This window comes from Strix aluco, chromosome 4 (assembly GCF_031877795.1).
Source record: "Strix aluco isolate bStrAlu1 chromosome 4, bStrAlu1.hap1, whole genome shotgun sequence".
In the NCBI taxonomy this organism is placed as follows: Eukaryota; Metazoa; Chordata; class Aves; order Strigiformes; family Strigidae; genus Strix; species Strix aluco.
The window spans coordinates 32530099-32545249 of NC_133934.1; the positions used below are offsets into that span (position 1 = coordinate 32530099).

The 15151-nt window shown below is 34.7% G+C and overlaps 1 protein-coding gene across 2 annotated transcripts in view; it reads right to left on the reverse strand.

The window, feature by feature from the left end:
* Positions 1 to 15151, reverse strand: part of SGCZ (sarcoglycan zeta) — a 228289-nt gene that overhangs the window by 114501 nt on the left and 98637 nt on the right. For both annotated transcript variants that reach the window (XM_074821397.1, XM_074821395.1), the window contains exon 2: positions 8586 to 8687. In XM_074821397.1, coding sequence (XP_074677498.1) covers positions 8586 to 8687 — 102 coding nt within the window. The remainder of the gene's footprint in view (positions 1 to 8585; positions 8688 to 15151) is intronic.

Consider the following 15151-nt stretch of genomic DNA (forward strand, 5'->3'; position numbering starts at 1 on the left):
GAAGTCATTGAGGGTGGGATTTCAGAACTATATAAAGGAGATTGAAGTTTAAGTCACAGTATTAGATGGATGGGAAACTCCTTTAAGGAATAGCAAAAAATAAACAAAAACATACTCTGTAAAAGCATTTTCAAAGCAACAAATTTCATTGCTGATGACAAGTGTTTCTGAAACTAAAGGTTTATTTCTTACGACAATAAAGGCTGTATAGTATAAACTCAAAAACCATGCTTGCTATCTGGAATAAAAGGCTTCAGTTCTTAAGACTGATCAGTAATTTTAAAGTGTTATGCATAAATATGCAAGTTGCATATGAACTCCTATATAAAAAAAATGAAAAATGAATGAATGTTCAGCATTCATATGAAGCAGCAAAATCCAACTCGTTTCTTACTTAATAGCAAGAAATACAAAGTTCATTTCAAACAGGAGATGGACAGTATTATAAATGCAATCCTTATGATATTTGTTTGTGGTAGTCAGCTATCAGAGGCTGTGAAAGAACAAGCGATTTGTCCCTTTAAGAGAGCAATGGTGTCCTAATCAGGGACTGTCAAAACAGATGTGATGATTACACTATATCTTATTCTGTGAATTTCACACCAGGGAGTCAGGGTAAGATTCATTCTTATTTTTTCATCTTAAACTTTAGAATATTAATTAATTTTCTATATTATCGTGTAAGACACCAAACTATGTGCAGTGTCCCACAAAATATGGTGTTTCTCAACAGTTAGAATGCAATTTTCTTTCATTGCTTAGAATTTTTTTCTTCCTGATACAGTACAGAAATGCTAAGAACAATAACAGGAAAAAAAGCTCCAGCCCTTAGTCTAATACAGGTCTGATAAATTACATAAATAGGTAGAAGAATTATTTTTTCTAAACTGTCTCATCAGACTCTGGAAGTAAGCTTCTATAACTTTACCGCAAATGTCATTAAAAGAAAAATTTCTTCAGAAGTTCTATTTGACCACTCACATCTCCTTTAGCCTAACAAGCAGATTTTGGGTTTGAACTTTATTGGTATTTATTTTTGCAGATTATGAATGATTTATCTACTTTATATAATTTGATTACAAATTATTTTTAAAGTGAGAAACATCATGCAGAATACAAAGTATACCGAAACCAAGTAAAAGAGGACTGTAATAATTCTGTTTCATTTCAAGATAAGAAATTTTTTCTGTATCTAATGGGTAAAACTAGTTTTGTAAATCAACTTGCGCTTCTAGAAATTATTCAACATTCAAACTTTAGGACACCAACTTCTATTTCAGAATGAATACTTTGAAAATCTTTCTTATATTAATTTTCAAAGCGTTATCTTTGAAGTTCTGATTTGATTATTACCCTTGATACTTTTGAGATTTATCTGATATAAAACAGGAACAGAAAAAAGAGTGTTATTATTAATGAGTTGGAAATAATTAAAACTCTGAACAGTTAAAACTACAAAGCTTTCATCTTTTTTCTTGTTCTCTTTTGCTTCTAGAAATTACTTGTTTGTAGACTCCTCCTCCTAGTTTTGTATAATATGCAAACTTACTGAGAGTGTACTGTGCAGGTCCCAGTCATTAATGAAGAAATTAAATACTGTTGGCCTCAGTACTGACTGCATGAGTATACCACTAGTGTCTGTCCTTCAGCTAAGCTTCATGCCAGTGGTCACAATCCTTTGAACCCAGCAGTTTTTAGCCAGTTTTCAGTCCACCTCACTGTCCTTTTAATGTGTACATCATCAGTTTGTCTAAGAGCATGTGATGGGAGACTGGGTCAAAAGCCTTGTTAAAGGCGAGAGTAACAATATTAGCTGTCCTTATCCACCAAGCTAGACACTTTGTTGTAGATGGCTGTCAGGTTGGTCAGGCATGATCTCTCCTTCAGAAACCCATGCTAACAACTCCCAACAGCATACTACATTAATATTCTTTTCTGTTATAATTTTGCTACATGAATACTCTTTTCCACTGAGTCTTTGGATATGAAGTAGATCTTCTAACTTAACAAACATGTTGTTTACAATGTATTTTTTTAAATTTTTCTCTGCCTACCAAAGGCCTTGCACTAAGCATTGTAAGTAATACATTCTAAATTATCTCAGCAGCCCTTAAGCCAGGGATAACAGACTAGCAGTATTTTGGGGAGATAAAATTATGCTATGAACTTTGTGCTTAATGGTTTACATGGATATCTCCCCCCAACAACTCCCATTTTTTCCCCTCAGTTTTATCTGTGCATCCATAGCTCTAAGGTTTCTACAGAGGAGCAAAAATTAAGTTCTACCTTAAGTTTATAAAATGGGATGCAAAGGATAAATGTTGTTCTCCATGAAGGAACATGAGTAAATTCCTGCATGAAGAGAAAAAGGAAAACAGATATTTTTCTCCTTTTAAAGTCACTTGCAAGTCATCTGCTTTTACATTCCTGCTTTGGACCAGATTTCTATGGAAATATTCATAATTTTTCTTCATTTTTAACATACAGGATTTCTTTTAAGTAATTGCTTAGCCTTTGTAAATTGCAACTACATAATTTTAAAGTTATTCAGGAAAAAAAAAAAAAAAAGGTCATTCTTCAGCTTAAGAAGTTAAACCAGCTCAAACCAAATTGACTTTGAATGAGTATTAGGATCAGACACAAGACATGATGAACATCAAACTGAAATATCACATGGTTTCCTTGAAATTTGCCCCAGTGGAACACAGATTTATTACATGAATGAAGTACTTGGAAAACTGAAAATTCAGTGATACCAAAACCAACAACAAACCGCAGAAAAACCTTTGCTACTTCATTAACTTTCCCACATCCTTCTGAAGAAGCATTCCCAAATCAAATTTAGTTCCTCAAGCTGGTGTAAAATTGGGTGGATATGGGCCACTCATGACTTTATTCATGAGCGTAATCAACCAAAGTAAAAGGCTTGGGTAATATTAACTCAGAATTTTCAGTATAAAAAGCAGAGATCCTCCTTGACTGAACAACAAGCCACAGTAATAATAAGAGGAGTACAGGTTGACATGAAAAAATGATGTGTTCAGAAGATAGAGTTGTTCAGCTGGATGACCCCCAGACAGGTTTCAGTGAAGTATAGCAAATCAAGAACAAAATCAAGAATCATGAAATTCTTATCAGCTATCAGTGAAAAGCAAGCATAGTCAACTCAATTTCAGAGTGGCAGCCCCTACAGAGACCACCAACAAAGAGTGACTTGTCCTGTGGCAAAGCTTATGATTAGGAAAACCTTATATCTTGTTCATAGCCAATAAAGTGACACTGGGCTTTCAGTACATTGGAATTACATCATGTTGAGAGCCAAAATGACTTAGGGAGTCCTTTATGCCATAATAATGACTTTATTCTCAGTGACAGGTGAGTGGTCCCAAGGGCAAGGCTGAAGAGTAGGGATCAGAAAAAAGAACTGGGGAGCATTTCAGATTTTATCTGAGAAGGTTGTGACATGTAGCTGCAGGAACAAGCATTGCACTTCACACTGAACAGTAAAGGTGACAGATTCTTAGGCGCCTTTGTGATTTTTCTGATAGTACAAAAAAGGTGAGCAATGAGATCTCCCAGTTGGAGTTTCTCTGATACCTGTATACCTCAGTAGTGGTACGACTGCAGGACTCTCAAGCAGAAAAGAGAGTGGTTATAGCAAACAACTTGACCTTGAACTTTTAGAAGAATATGTTTCAGGAAAGGGTGGGGGAACAAGTTCCCAGAATCAACAAAGACTTGCAGGACCTTACAAGAGATTATGAACATCTTGCAAGAAGATAAGACTTTGGAAACTACAGCCCAGTCAGTCTCATTTCAGTTCCTAGGAAGATTATGGAGGGATCCCCTCTGAAAATCACTGCAAAGTAGATGAAAGAAAAGAAGGAAAATGAATAAAAATGATTGTGGGTTTATTAAGGGCACCTGATTTGGTGCTTGTATAATGAGAAGACTGGCTCAATGGACAAGGGCAGCGATTGTCCTTCCTCAACTTCAGAAAGGCTTTTGATGTGTTCTCCTATGTTGGTTCTTTATAACCCTATCACAGAGAGAAGCTTAACAAAGGCATTCTCTCAGAAAAAAGAATTTGGGGTTCTCAGAAAGGCATCTAAGGCCCAAATATAAACCTAAATATGTGCAATGTGCTCGCTGGAATTGACAAAGGTTAATTCTATGTTTATGATTATACACACTTAGAGAGACAGTGAAGAAATATTGTAAAATTGTTTTTGTCAAGATTGATTCAGGTTTGGAAATAAAACAAAGTAAAATAAAACTTTCTAAATATTTATATGGATATTCAGTCTCCAGAGTGAAAAACTGGAGAGAAGAAATACCTGAAAGAAGTTCTGCTTTGAAACCTACCTACAATTTCTTAGTTCTCATACAACTGTATATTTCCAAATACAAGATATACAGAAAATTTTCAGTTTCCTGTGTGCAGTTACAAGTTTATATGTATTCAGTGCTTCTTGTTTTCTAGACCTTTTTCTAATGACTTTTAACTAAATCATTAAATTTTGTGTTCTCTAAGGATATCTCTGGAAAACACATGCTCTCTAAGTTCAGAGCATACACTCTCAACCTTGTTAATTGTACAGAAAAAACAAAGCAATTCCCCCTAGTTTAAGGGACAATGAGTTACTTATCTTCAATGGAAACAATTTAACAAAGTGAAAACTTTATTTCCTTCAACCCTTAAGTATTGTATGTGTGAACGAAAAAGATCAATACAGCCAAGAATATATTCTCAATAAAACACCATGAACTGCTTTTATTGTTATATTACAAACTAAGAAAACTGTACCTTGATTGTTTCCATTCACATATGCAGTAGTATGGATGCAGTAGTAGGGTAATAAAGAAATTTAATTCAGAAGAACTGAAATATTGTAATAATTCAGATTATTGTATTATGTGTTATTTGATTTCATACATCTTATTAAGGATACACCACGAATAATGTAGTTTGCATGGTTTCGTTGCATCATATCAATGCAAATGATATAAACATGGCAAATATAACACTGTCTAGATTGAATTTACTGCTTTCAGATTAGCATTTTGGTCAAAAGTATACAACTAGACCAGACATAGTCAAAATTAAATTCTCAGTAAAATTCAATACATAGAGTATGTGTACCCTTGTTTCAGGGATATAAAGATGTCAATTCAGGAACAAATAAGCCCTTATCTGCTCAGGCTCTGATGTATCAGTTCAGATTCTGATATGCAGTTAAGTCATTTGTTGAAAATACAGAAGTATCTTTTTTGTGTAAACATGCAATTTTGGGTAGGAACCTGTGCTTCTGCGGACACCACTAATTGAACAGTAGCAAGGACAAAGCAAGAGGAGCAAAGTTAGGGAAACAGCACCCTCTGAACAGCCTTCTTATTCACACAACTTCTACAGACAAAATGGGAATGAATATTCAGTTTACCCAAGACCTGGATTTTTCATTACTACTTTTTGATAGAAATTGAATATTGACAGAAGAAAATATCACTAGAAGTTTTGGGGCTTTTTTTAAGAATTCATGCATTTGTTCTCTGACAACATATTTTAGCATTTGCTTTTAATATTCAGGGTTTTAATGAAGTAATCACAAGATAAAAGGCAATTTTTCAACCTTTATTGAAAGTTCAATACATCTCTTTTGGTAAAGGCAGTTTAAGGTCTGCATTTAACCTTGAATAAATTATCTTATTTGGGGATCCAGGTATGCTGCAGGTAAAAGTGGTGATTTCAGCATCTGTAAGCATATGTAAAATAGCAAACATAGCCACACTTCACATTTGAATTGCGCCAGCAGAGAGCTCATTTTAGCCTACTCAACAGACTGCCTGGGACTGTTATCAGAAGTGGTTCACTATCAGACTCAGAGGTGAATCCTGTGCTATCAGTGAACTTGTTTATCAGCTCCAGATCTAGCTAACTAAAAGATAGCTCCAGCATATGCACAAGAACTCCACTCATGCCTCTTGGCTGTAATAGAGCACACCTGCTTCTGTCCCCTGTTGCTAATACCATTAGTCTTCCCACTTAACTCTGCTCTGTGCTGACTAATAGAAAAGCAGTGATACCTTGACCTGCAGGGCTGACTGCCCTACAGGGAGGCCTCCTAGAGGCTATTCTGCAAACCACATGTAGATGCCACACACCTGGGGAAACACCATGCAAAGACATTAGGCCGTAAAACTTAATACAGCTCCAAACAGTTTTTCCATCATTCCCTCATGACATTCATGTTTGCGTACACCTCAAATTACTGAAACTTTAGCACGACAACCACTGAGCAACTTGGCAAGAGACTGGAATGTGAACCTAGTTCACAAACACTGCAAGAGAAGAACCAAGTCTATATACATACCACTTCATCTAGGTAACAAGTGTTTTAACGTTAATAGATATAAGTAGACCTGCAACACCAAAACTATTTTAGCTGAAATACTTTGTCCTGTTAATGACTAACTCTATCTCTTTTCTTCTGCTGGTTTTAGGGCACTTACTGACAGGTCTATCTGTTTTTCATGAGTGTCACAGGATTAGTGTGACCTTGTATTAGGCTACTGGTAGACTTTGCAGCCTGTTCCTTTAAAGTAGTTACATTTACGTGCATTTTTTTCCAAGATTTGTTGGCATCTTTGAGTGAAATTAGGACCCTACTTGAGTGTCTCATTAATCTCACTTGAAACAAAACTTTCCATGTTTACTTTAACAGAGCCAGTGTTCTGCAATATGAAGCCCTGTGCAAGCAAATATCCCAAATCATAACTCTCACACACAGTAACAGGACATGGAACAACAATAGACACCATCCATCCACAGAAAGGAACTGAGAAAAATGCACAAACCATGACTAATATTCCACAACTTCTAAGAAAAAGTATGCTCCCTGAGAGATTATTCAGCCTGGAAATTTCACACCAATTTCATAAAGTCTACATATTGGAATAGTCATACTAAAGAGGTGCATGCTTTAGGCATGATTTTAAATGGAGTTGTTGTCCTAGATATTAAAGTCCAACAGAACACTTAAAATATTTATATATAGATAAAAGACAAAATATTCTAGTTAACTTAAATATTAGAAATTTACAGAAACTACTTTAGAGGTGCCCACACCTTTCCATGGCAAGGTGGTATACAAAAAAATAAACCCACAGTCAAAATTCCCTTTTGTAGATGCCTTTCCAATTTTAGAAGGCAGAATCTGGCCTTATTGATTTACTCTTGGTAGCAGTGTTCGGTACTTAAATGGTCCTTTATGTACATATGCGTTGACTATTGTGTTGTTTCCCCCCTCAAACTTCTGATCAATATCAAAGCTATGATATTTACATTTATTTAGAAGTAATGCATAACTGCACGTTATCAGATTTATCTTAGCTATTTATTAACATTTTTTGTTACTATTATAAAAGAAAGATTATGAACAAGATTTTGTAACAAATTGTACATATAATGAGTTGAAAAGTAAAAATCTGTTCAATAAAGTGATTAAAATTCAACATTGTTGGGGAATATACTTAAATATTACAAAATTCTTTATTACCTAGGACAATATTGCTACTCTGTTAAATGTTGAAAAAATGTTAGTTTTACAGAAAAAGAGCACAAAGAGACTACCTCACATATTTATTAACACAAGAGTGAACTAATTAAGAGAAATGGGAAACTGTCATGATCTCATTTATGAATGTACTTGGTACTTTTGTTATATACACGGGAGACAGATTTCAACAGACAGAATTTTCCGCAGAGGCATTTAGAGTAAACATACGTTTTATTCCTGTCAACTTTTGCAGTATGCATATTAAAATTCTTCACAGATGGTTGACTGAAAACCACTGTAACATTCCTCTCTGATCATAGGTCATCACTTGCATGGTAAAAAGAACTTAAGAGATTTTTAGTATTTCAAAATATTTTTTTAAATTCATCAATGACGTTAATCTAAACAACATGACTGAATCAAAATGAATGTGTTAAAATGAGCTACACTGAATTTCTGAATACATATCTTGATTTTCTTTTTTCCTCTGTAACAACCTGCTCCTATATGATAAAACAATTACATTTAAATGACATTAAAAATGCTTTGCTTTGAAAAATTAAATCCAAGAGACATTACTCAGTTTAGCAAGATTGCCTGTACTGAGGAAAAACAAAACAAAACAAAACATCACATTAGCTAATACCAAAAAGAACTTAAGCATATACAAACCCATTCCTTATTTCACTGCATTTTGCACATATCACCAATCTTGTTTTTCTGGAGTTCACATCAAATGAAGAGTCAAATGTTCCATTCCCAGTGCTGAGGTCATTTGAAGTATAAATATAAATGCTTAGAATCTCCTTTCTTTAGGATAAGACATTTCTTTTAAGTGGCAAGCAAGGTTTCAGAAAAAAAAAAAATCATTTTTGACATGAAGGAAGTTTTCACTGTTAAGGTATTCTCAAAGCAAACCTCTACTAATTGCTAGCTTGAAAGGTGTAAGAATTAAACTTTGCAGTCTGAGACTGAAGAGATTAATTTACATTAGCTGTAAATTAAGAAAAAAAGATGAAAACCACCTACCTTTCGGGAATGGATTTCTTTCACGTAGAGTGGAAGTAGAAATTCAGATATTCCTTCAAGTCGTATTCCTTTTTTAGTGACTCTCAAATTTCCCATTCCATCCTACAATCAATAATATATATATATTCACTTTAGGAAATAACCTTATCCAGAACAAGCTGAAAAGAACACAGTAGCTGGCCTAATACCTAAAAATAATGAGTGCTGTTCCACTGTCCCCAACTCTCCTGATGATCTTGGACAAGAGCTAGATGGGAGGATTTATATACAAAACCTAGAATTGAGGTATTTAACTATGCAGCTTGATGGTGAACTGCATACATTATTCCTTGGCTACACCTAATGCAGGGATAGAAATGTAAATAACAATTATTCCTTCACTGTAGAGGTGAAGTTAGATCTTCAAGTACAACTGCCAAGTCAAACAATTAGTTAATTATCCCTAAAATATGTATATAACATTTGGTAAAGCAATCTAGTATTTCTATGTAGTGAAATATTAGAAAAAAAGATTATGTCATTGTTATGTCTTGAATCAACTGGTTTTGCTTTTCCCAACAACTAAAATACATAGGAGAATATCCTATAGGAAGAAAGAAAAAGGTTTTTTTATTAGTAGTTGCTCATCACTACTAAAAGCATATTGCTGGTGAAAGAACTTCAGAAATGCTGAGGGTTATTTTTGTTTATTTGTTTTAGTTTACGTGAATAGAAATAGGAAAAGGGCCATTGTAAAAATCTGGATGAAACAAGCAAACCAAATGATTCAATGTTCAATAAAATAAGCATAGAAAGTGGCATAAGAAGGCTTTGGCTGTATTTTTACAAGAAAAACAATGAAACCTGATTCATACTTAAGAGACAGAATCATTTTGCACACTGACTTTTTATCCCTGGATGCTTGCTACTGCATTCCTGACAGAAGATAATTCTTCACTGAACAGCCAGTGGAATTTAACTTGATCTATTTAAGTACAAAATTAGCAAATTTAACCTAATTGTGATTAAATGTTTTGAAGCCATTGCTGATTCTAGTGTAGCAGAACAGGGAGAACTTGCATTTCTGCTCTGTTGGCTGAATTGTGACACTGAATTAAACATTATACTTATCTAAAGATAGTGTAGCCACAATACTGCTATAGCTATTTCCTTTCTAAGAATAAACAATGATGCCAATATGGCAGATATTTGATATTTGACACCACTGCATCCACATCTGAAGCAACTGTGAAAATATTAATTCTTTAAGACAACTAAAAGAATTAGATTTTATACAATGTAATTCAACAGGTATCATTTCCCAAACACAAGGATATAGTGATAGCTTTCCACACCATGACAGATTTGCAAAGAACATGCCGTTGGGAATCATGCCTTCACATGTCAGTTATAGGATTAGAAGCCTAGATGCCTATGACTACAAAACCAGAAACTACCAGAGTCAGAAAATAAATATAATTGCTTTCCAAAGCAGAGAAAACATGGAATAACAAAAGCTATTGCTAAAGGCTATCTGTAGTATGGAATATACTTGTTAAAGTAATATGGCACCAAGAGAAACTTACAGACTCTGTAATAGTTCATATAATGTTTAGCAAAACTTGTAACTGATTACATAAAGCCAAGAACTGCCTTTTTGTTAGAATTATTTGTATTCAAACTATGTGTTTTGGTTTAACTTGGGGAGGCAACTGGGCACCACACAGCTGCTCGCTCATTCCCCCTCCCAGTGGGATGAGGGAGAGAATCAAAAGAGTGAAAGTGAGAAAACTCGTGGCTTGAGATAAAGACAGTTTCGCAGGTAAAGCAAAAGCTGCTCACGCCAGCAAAGCAAAATGAGGAATTCATTCCCCACTTCCTATCGGCAGGCAGGTGTTCATCTCCAGGAAAGCAGGGCTCTATCACACATAATGGGCACTTGGGAAGACAAACGTCATAACTCTGAACACCCCCACCTTCCTTCTTCTTTCCCCAGTGTTATGTGCTGAGCATGATGTCATATGGTGTGGAATATCCCTTTGGTCAGTTGGGGTCAGCTGTCCCAGCTGTGTCCCCTCCCAACTTCTTGTGCACCCCCAGCCCACTCGCTAGTGGACTGGTGTGAGAAGCAGAAAAGGCCTTGACTCTGTGTAAACACTGCTCAGCAGTAACTAAAACCTCCCTGTATTATCAACGTTGTTTTCAGCCCAAATTTGGAACATAGCCCCATACCAGTTAGCATGAAGAAAATTAACTCTATCCCAGCCAAAACCAGTACAGTATGAAGCTGAATTATTAAATAATGCTTCTTAAAGAAGTAATGATATATTTTTAAATAATTTTCTGAAATCAAGACATGAAATGTCTCTACAAATCATTGCACATATAAAACCTCAGGCATTTGTAGATTTTCTAACAAAGAATGCAATATGAGGCAGTGGTGCTTATTTTTTGAAAGAAAGTAAGATAAAGAAATTCAACTTTGCTTTTCAATGTGAAATCTGCATTAATACCCATTAATTCTCAATTTCAGCAATCCCATTTTTCTATATATGCTACAGTAATAGCACATAAATTCATCATAGGAAAGAATAACCTGAGAAAAGACCATGCTGGTTTTGGCAGTGAATAAATATTCAACAAGAATTAGGTACCTATTTATTGATTTGGATATAATCACATTTTCTAACTGAAAATGTAAATTCAATATGTTGTTTTATCTGCTTCTGTGGAATGTTTATAACTGACAGGCACAAAATAATATTCACAATAAAACTGGGAAAAAAAAAAAAAAAAAAGTAAAAAAATACAAAGTCAAATTTCCAGAAAACTGAAAATGTTGAAATCAAGGTTGCCTAGGAGAACTCCATCTGTTCCATCTTGCATGTCTGTGTATGATAAAGTCTATAATTATATGCAATATTTACCCTCCTAAATCCCAGCTAATTCCACACAAGGTTGGCACTACTCTTAATTGGCAGCTACTCACTATTTTGATTTCACCTCATTATTTTCTTTGCTCTGCATTTATTGTAGCCTGTTAAAACCCTGCTTTGAAGACAGTTCTGTCAGTTTCCCTCTTGGCTTCCATTCTCATAAGTGTTTATTACTGAAGTTACACAGTTCTTCATGACTGTTAATTAATTTTCAAAATACTTTCAGTGGCTTTATATCACGTGATACTGTTTTTACGCTACTGAAATAGAACTGAAGAACAGAAATTAAGTTGTTCACTAATTTTTGGTACTTATCATATTTTCTCTGCTTATTTTCAGCAGTGGGAAGTTAATTTGCATAGCAAGTTTAAACTGCCAGAGTCTCAGAAACAAACAATAGAGCCTGCAGCATCCATACAGACTTTCTCTTTTCAGAGTGACATTTCTAAGCCCTCATTCTTCAGTTCTTCAGCAGTGAGCTACCCATCTAACAGAGTCCAACAGTTTGAATGCAGACAGACTTTGGACAGACAGGAGCACTCTAATTTCAGCAAAATTACATTATTCAATGTGAGAATATAGACACTACATTCTGGAGCATAAGCCACAAATGGTGTTACAAGATATAAAACTGAAATAGGGTGCTGTGACCTTAACTGTTTGATAAATGCAATAATCTTCCAGAAAGTAAATTCCTGAAGTGTGTAATGACTAATATGAAATAAAATTGAATAGTAAACTAAAAAAAATAGTCAAACATATACTACAATGTGCTTAATGAGGTTCTCCCCATTCAAAGAATCACTGTTCCATATCTTTTCTGCATCAATAACTCCCCCTCCAGTTTAAGGAGGGGTTGGAATAAGAAGTTTCTTGCTTCACTGGGTTTTCAGAAGTAATGTAACTTGGTTAAAAAGTTATTAGGATTGAAAAGTTTAATTAGAGGAAGGTCCAGTCTTCTTTGTTCATTTAATGCACTTATGACCATGAAGATCAGTTTAAATTTGGGGCTCCCCCAAAAAGATGAAAATTAATATAAAAGAATTTAAAACAGAACCACAGAAGAAGTCTATCTGAAAACATACTTGCATCTTCCTGTAGATGTGATTTTGATGTAACATTATAATTCATATTAGGCATTCCTTCTGCTAATTTTCCAAATAAACTGTCTAAATTACTTTAGGCTTTCCAGGCAAGGAATACTCAGATTATCATTAGTGTGATTTGATTTCATTCAAGTGCAAATATATACTTGAATGAACTATTCCAGTACTTTCTTACAGTAAGTAAATGCTAAGTTCACATAATGGGACTGGCTGGGATGGAGTTAGATTTCTTCATAGCAGCCTATATGGTGTTGTGCTTTGGATTTTTGTCTAAAACAGTGCTCATAACACACCGAAGCTTTGACTACTGCTGAACTGTGCTTGCACAGCATCAAGCTTTTCTCTTTTTTCCCTGCTCTGCCCCCCAGTACTTAGAGTGGGGATAGGCAAGGAGTTGGGAGGGGACACAGCCAAAACAACTGACCCTAATTGGCCAAAGGGATATTCCATACCTGTAACATGACGCTCAGCAATAAAAAGTGGTGGCAGAGGAAGAAGTAGGGGTGAGAATGGGAATTGTCTGTCAAGGTAGCCACTGCTTGGAGACTGACTGAGCATCAGTCTGTTAGTGGTAGGTGGTGAGTGATTGTCTTTGCATCACTTTATTTCCTTTTTATGAATATTTAATATTTATGATTATTCTCAGATTGTTATTCTATGTATAACTTTCCATTTTTCCCATACAAGAAGATAAAACAAAGTAACAGTGACCCTGCCTCAGTTGTTTTGTTCTTTTCCCTATCTACGACACTAAGAAAACCCAACCCCTCATCTTTACACCCATAAATATATCTACCTTACAGATATTACTAAAATCAATAAAATCATCATTATAAATATTTTATGGCATTCTTAGATTACATTACATTTCAGTTATGAGCATTAGAAATTCAAACAAGCAGCTATTAAAACCTTAAATAGGAAAACTAAACATTTATTTTATGCTGTCGCTTGTTTTATAACTGCAGCAACCTAGGATTAGTTTTACTGAGTTTGAACACTACATTAAAGTCAATGAAGTCCCAAACTATACATATTTCTTTTAAATCTCTGATAAGGTGAGTATAAATTTGAATCAGAGCATATGACATTGAGAACTTTTTCAAGCTTTGACCTGTATATAAATGGGCAGAGATTAATGTTCTCGGATGGTCCTGTAAATGGTATATAAGATAGTCTGAAGTTAATTCACACTGTATATAAACAGAGAGGATGATCTTTCAAAAGATTAAGTTCTTGACAATGTGTTGAAAATTCTACAAGGGTGTACCATGTTCTATTTTTGCTCAACAAACTATCAAAGCAGCATGTTTTATGATAACTACAATTAGCAAAGCATATAATAGAACTATGAGTATTTCTCAACAAGCCAGGAGATTTGTTAAAACCACAATCTATCCTAACTAGTCCTGGACCACACATATTGCTATATAATGAAATGTGGTTGTGCTATACTTTCTTTTTTTTAAAAAAAAATTTAATTATTTAAACACTAAAGCATTCTGAAGAACAATTACATAAGGAATTCTATAGAAATTGTTGATAAACCAGAAGTGTGCAAGGACAAGGTTAGCAATCCACATGATAGCCAGCTCTCTGTGCCATACATGACAAGAACAGGGGACCTAGGACAGGATTCGCAGTACTGGCTTGGAAGAGCTTTAAGCTACAGAAAGGGTGGGTTTGAAGCCAAGCTGTGAACTATTTCAATTGGAAAGAACATTTCTTCTGGAGGACAGTAACTAATTCTTACAACTCACTCAGCATAGATGAAATAAAACCTCTTTGCATGAGACTTGGATCAAATCCATATCTTTAATATTATAGAGGCCTGCAAATCTATGGTTAGTACTGCTATGTGAAAGATGTGGAAGTGGAGAAAACACCTACAAGTCCTACTTAAGATCACAGAATTAAAAATTCCTTGGTCTGGAGAGAAGTAGGACAGTATGATACAGCAGTTCAGGAAGTAAAACTCTCATTAAGTGAGTTGAAAACAGAGTTCTGCTAGATCCTCCAATAATTTGTCATGCATCTCACAAAGTGGGCAAGGCAGCAAATGACCCTGTTAATGCAAGCTTTTTCCTTAGGATCATATACTTGAACTTACATCCACAAGCATAGCGAAAACTAAACCGAAGTGTTGGTTAATCTGAATTGACTAAAATAGGAATAAATAAGATTTTGTATTTAATTCTTGCACGGTGTTTTTCCTGTTTTCCTTAATAAAATACACCAAATATGTGTTGCATTACAGCAGGAACAGCAAAGTAGTTGGTAGGCCAGGAAATCCATTACTATCAATAATATTCAAGTTTTTAAAAAGTTCTGCTGTTAGATGTGAGATTTTGCTTGTTTTCTGAGTATTTATTTAAACTCAGCCTCTGTCTCCAAAAGCTCACATTCTGAAAAGGGCTGCACAAAACATGGAAGGGAAAGAAAAAATTAAAAAAAAAATAAAATAGAGCATTTAAACAAAGTGCCTAAACACAGTGTTCTATAAATTAATAAGCATTCACTGCCTGTAGCCTTGTAGGCATCATAG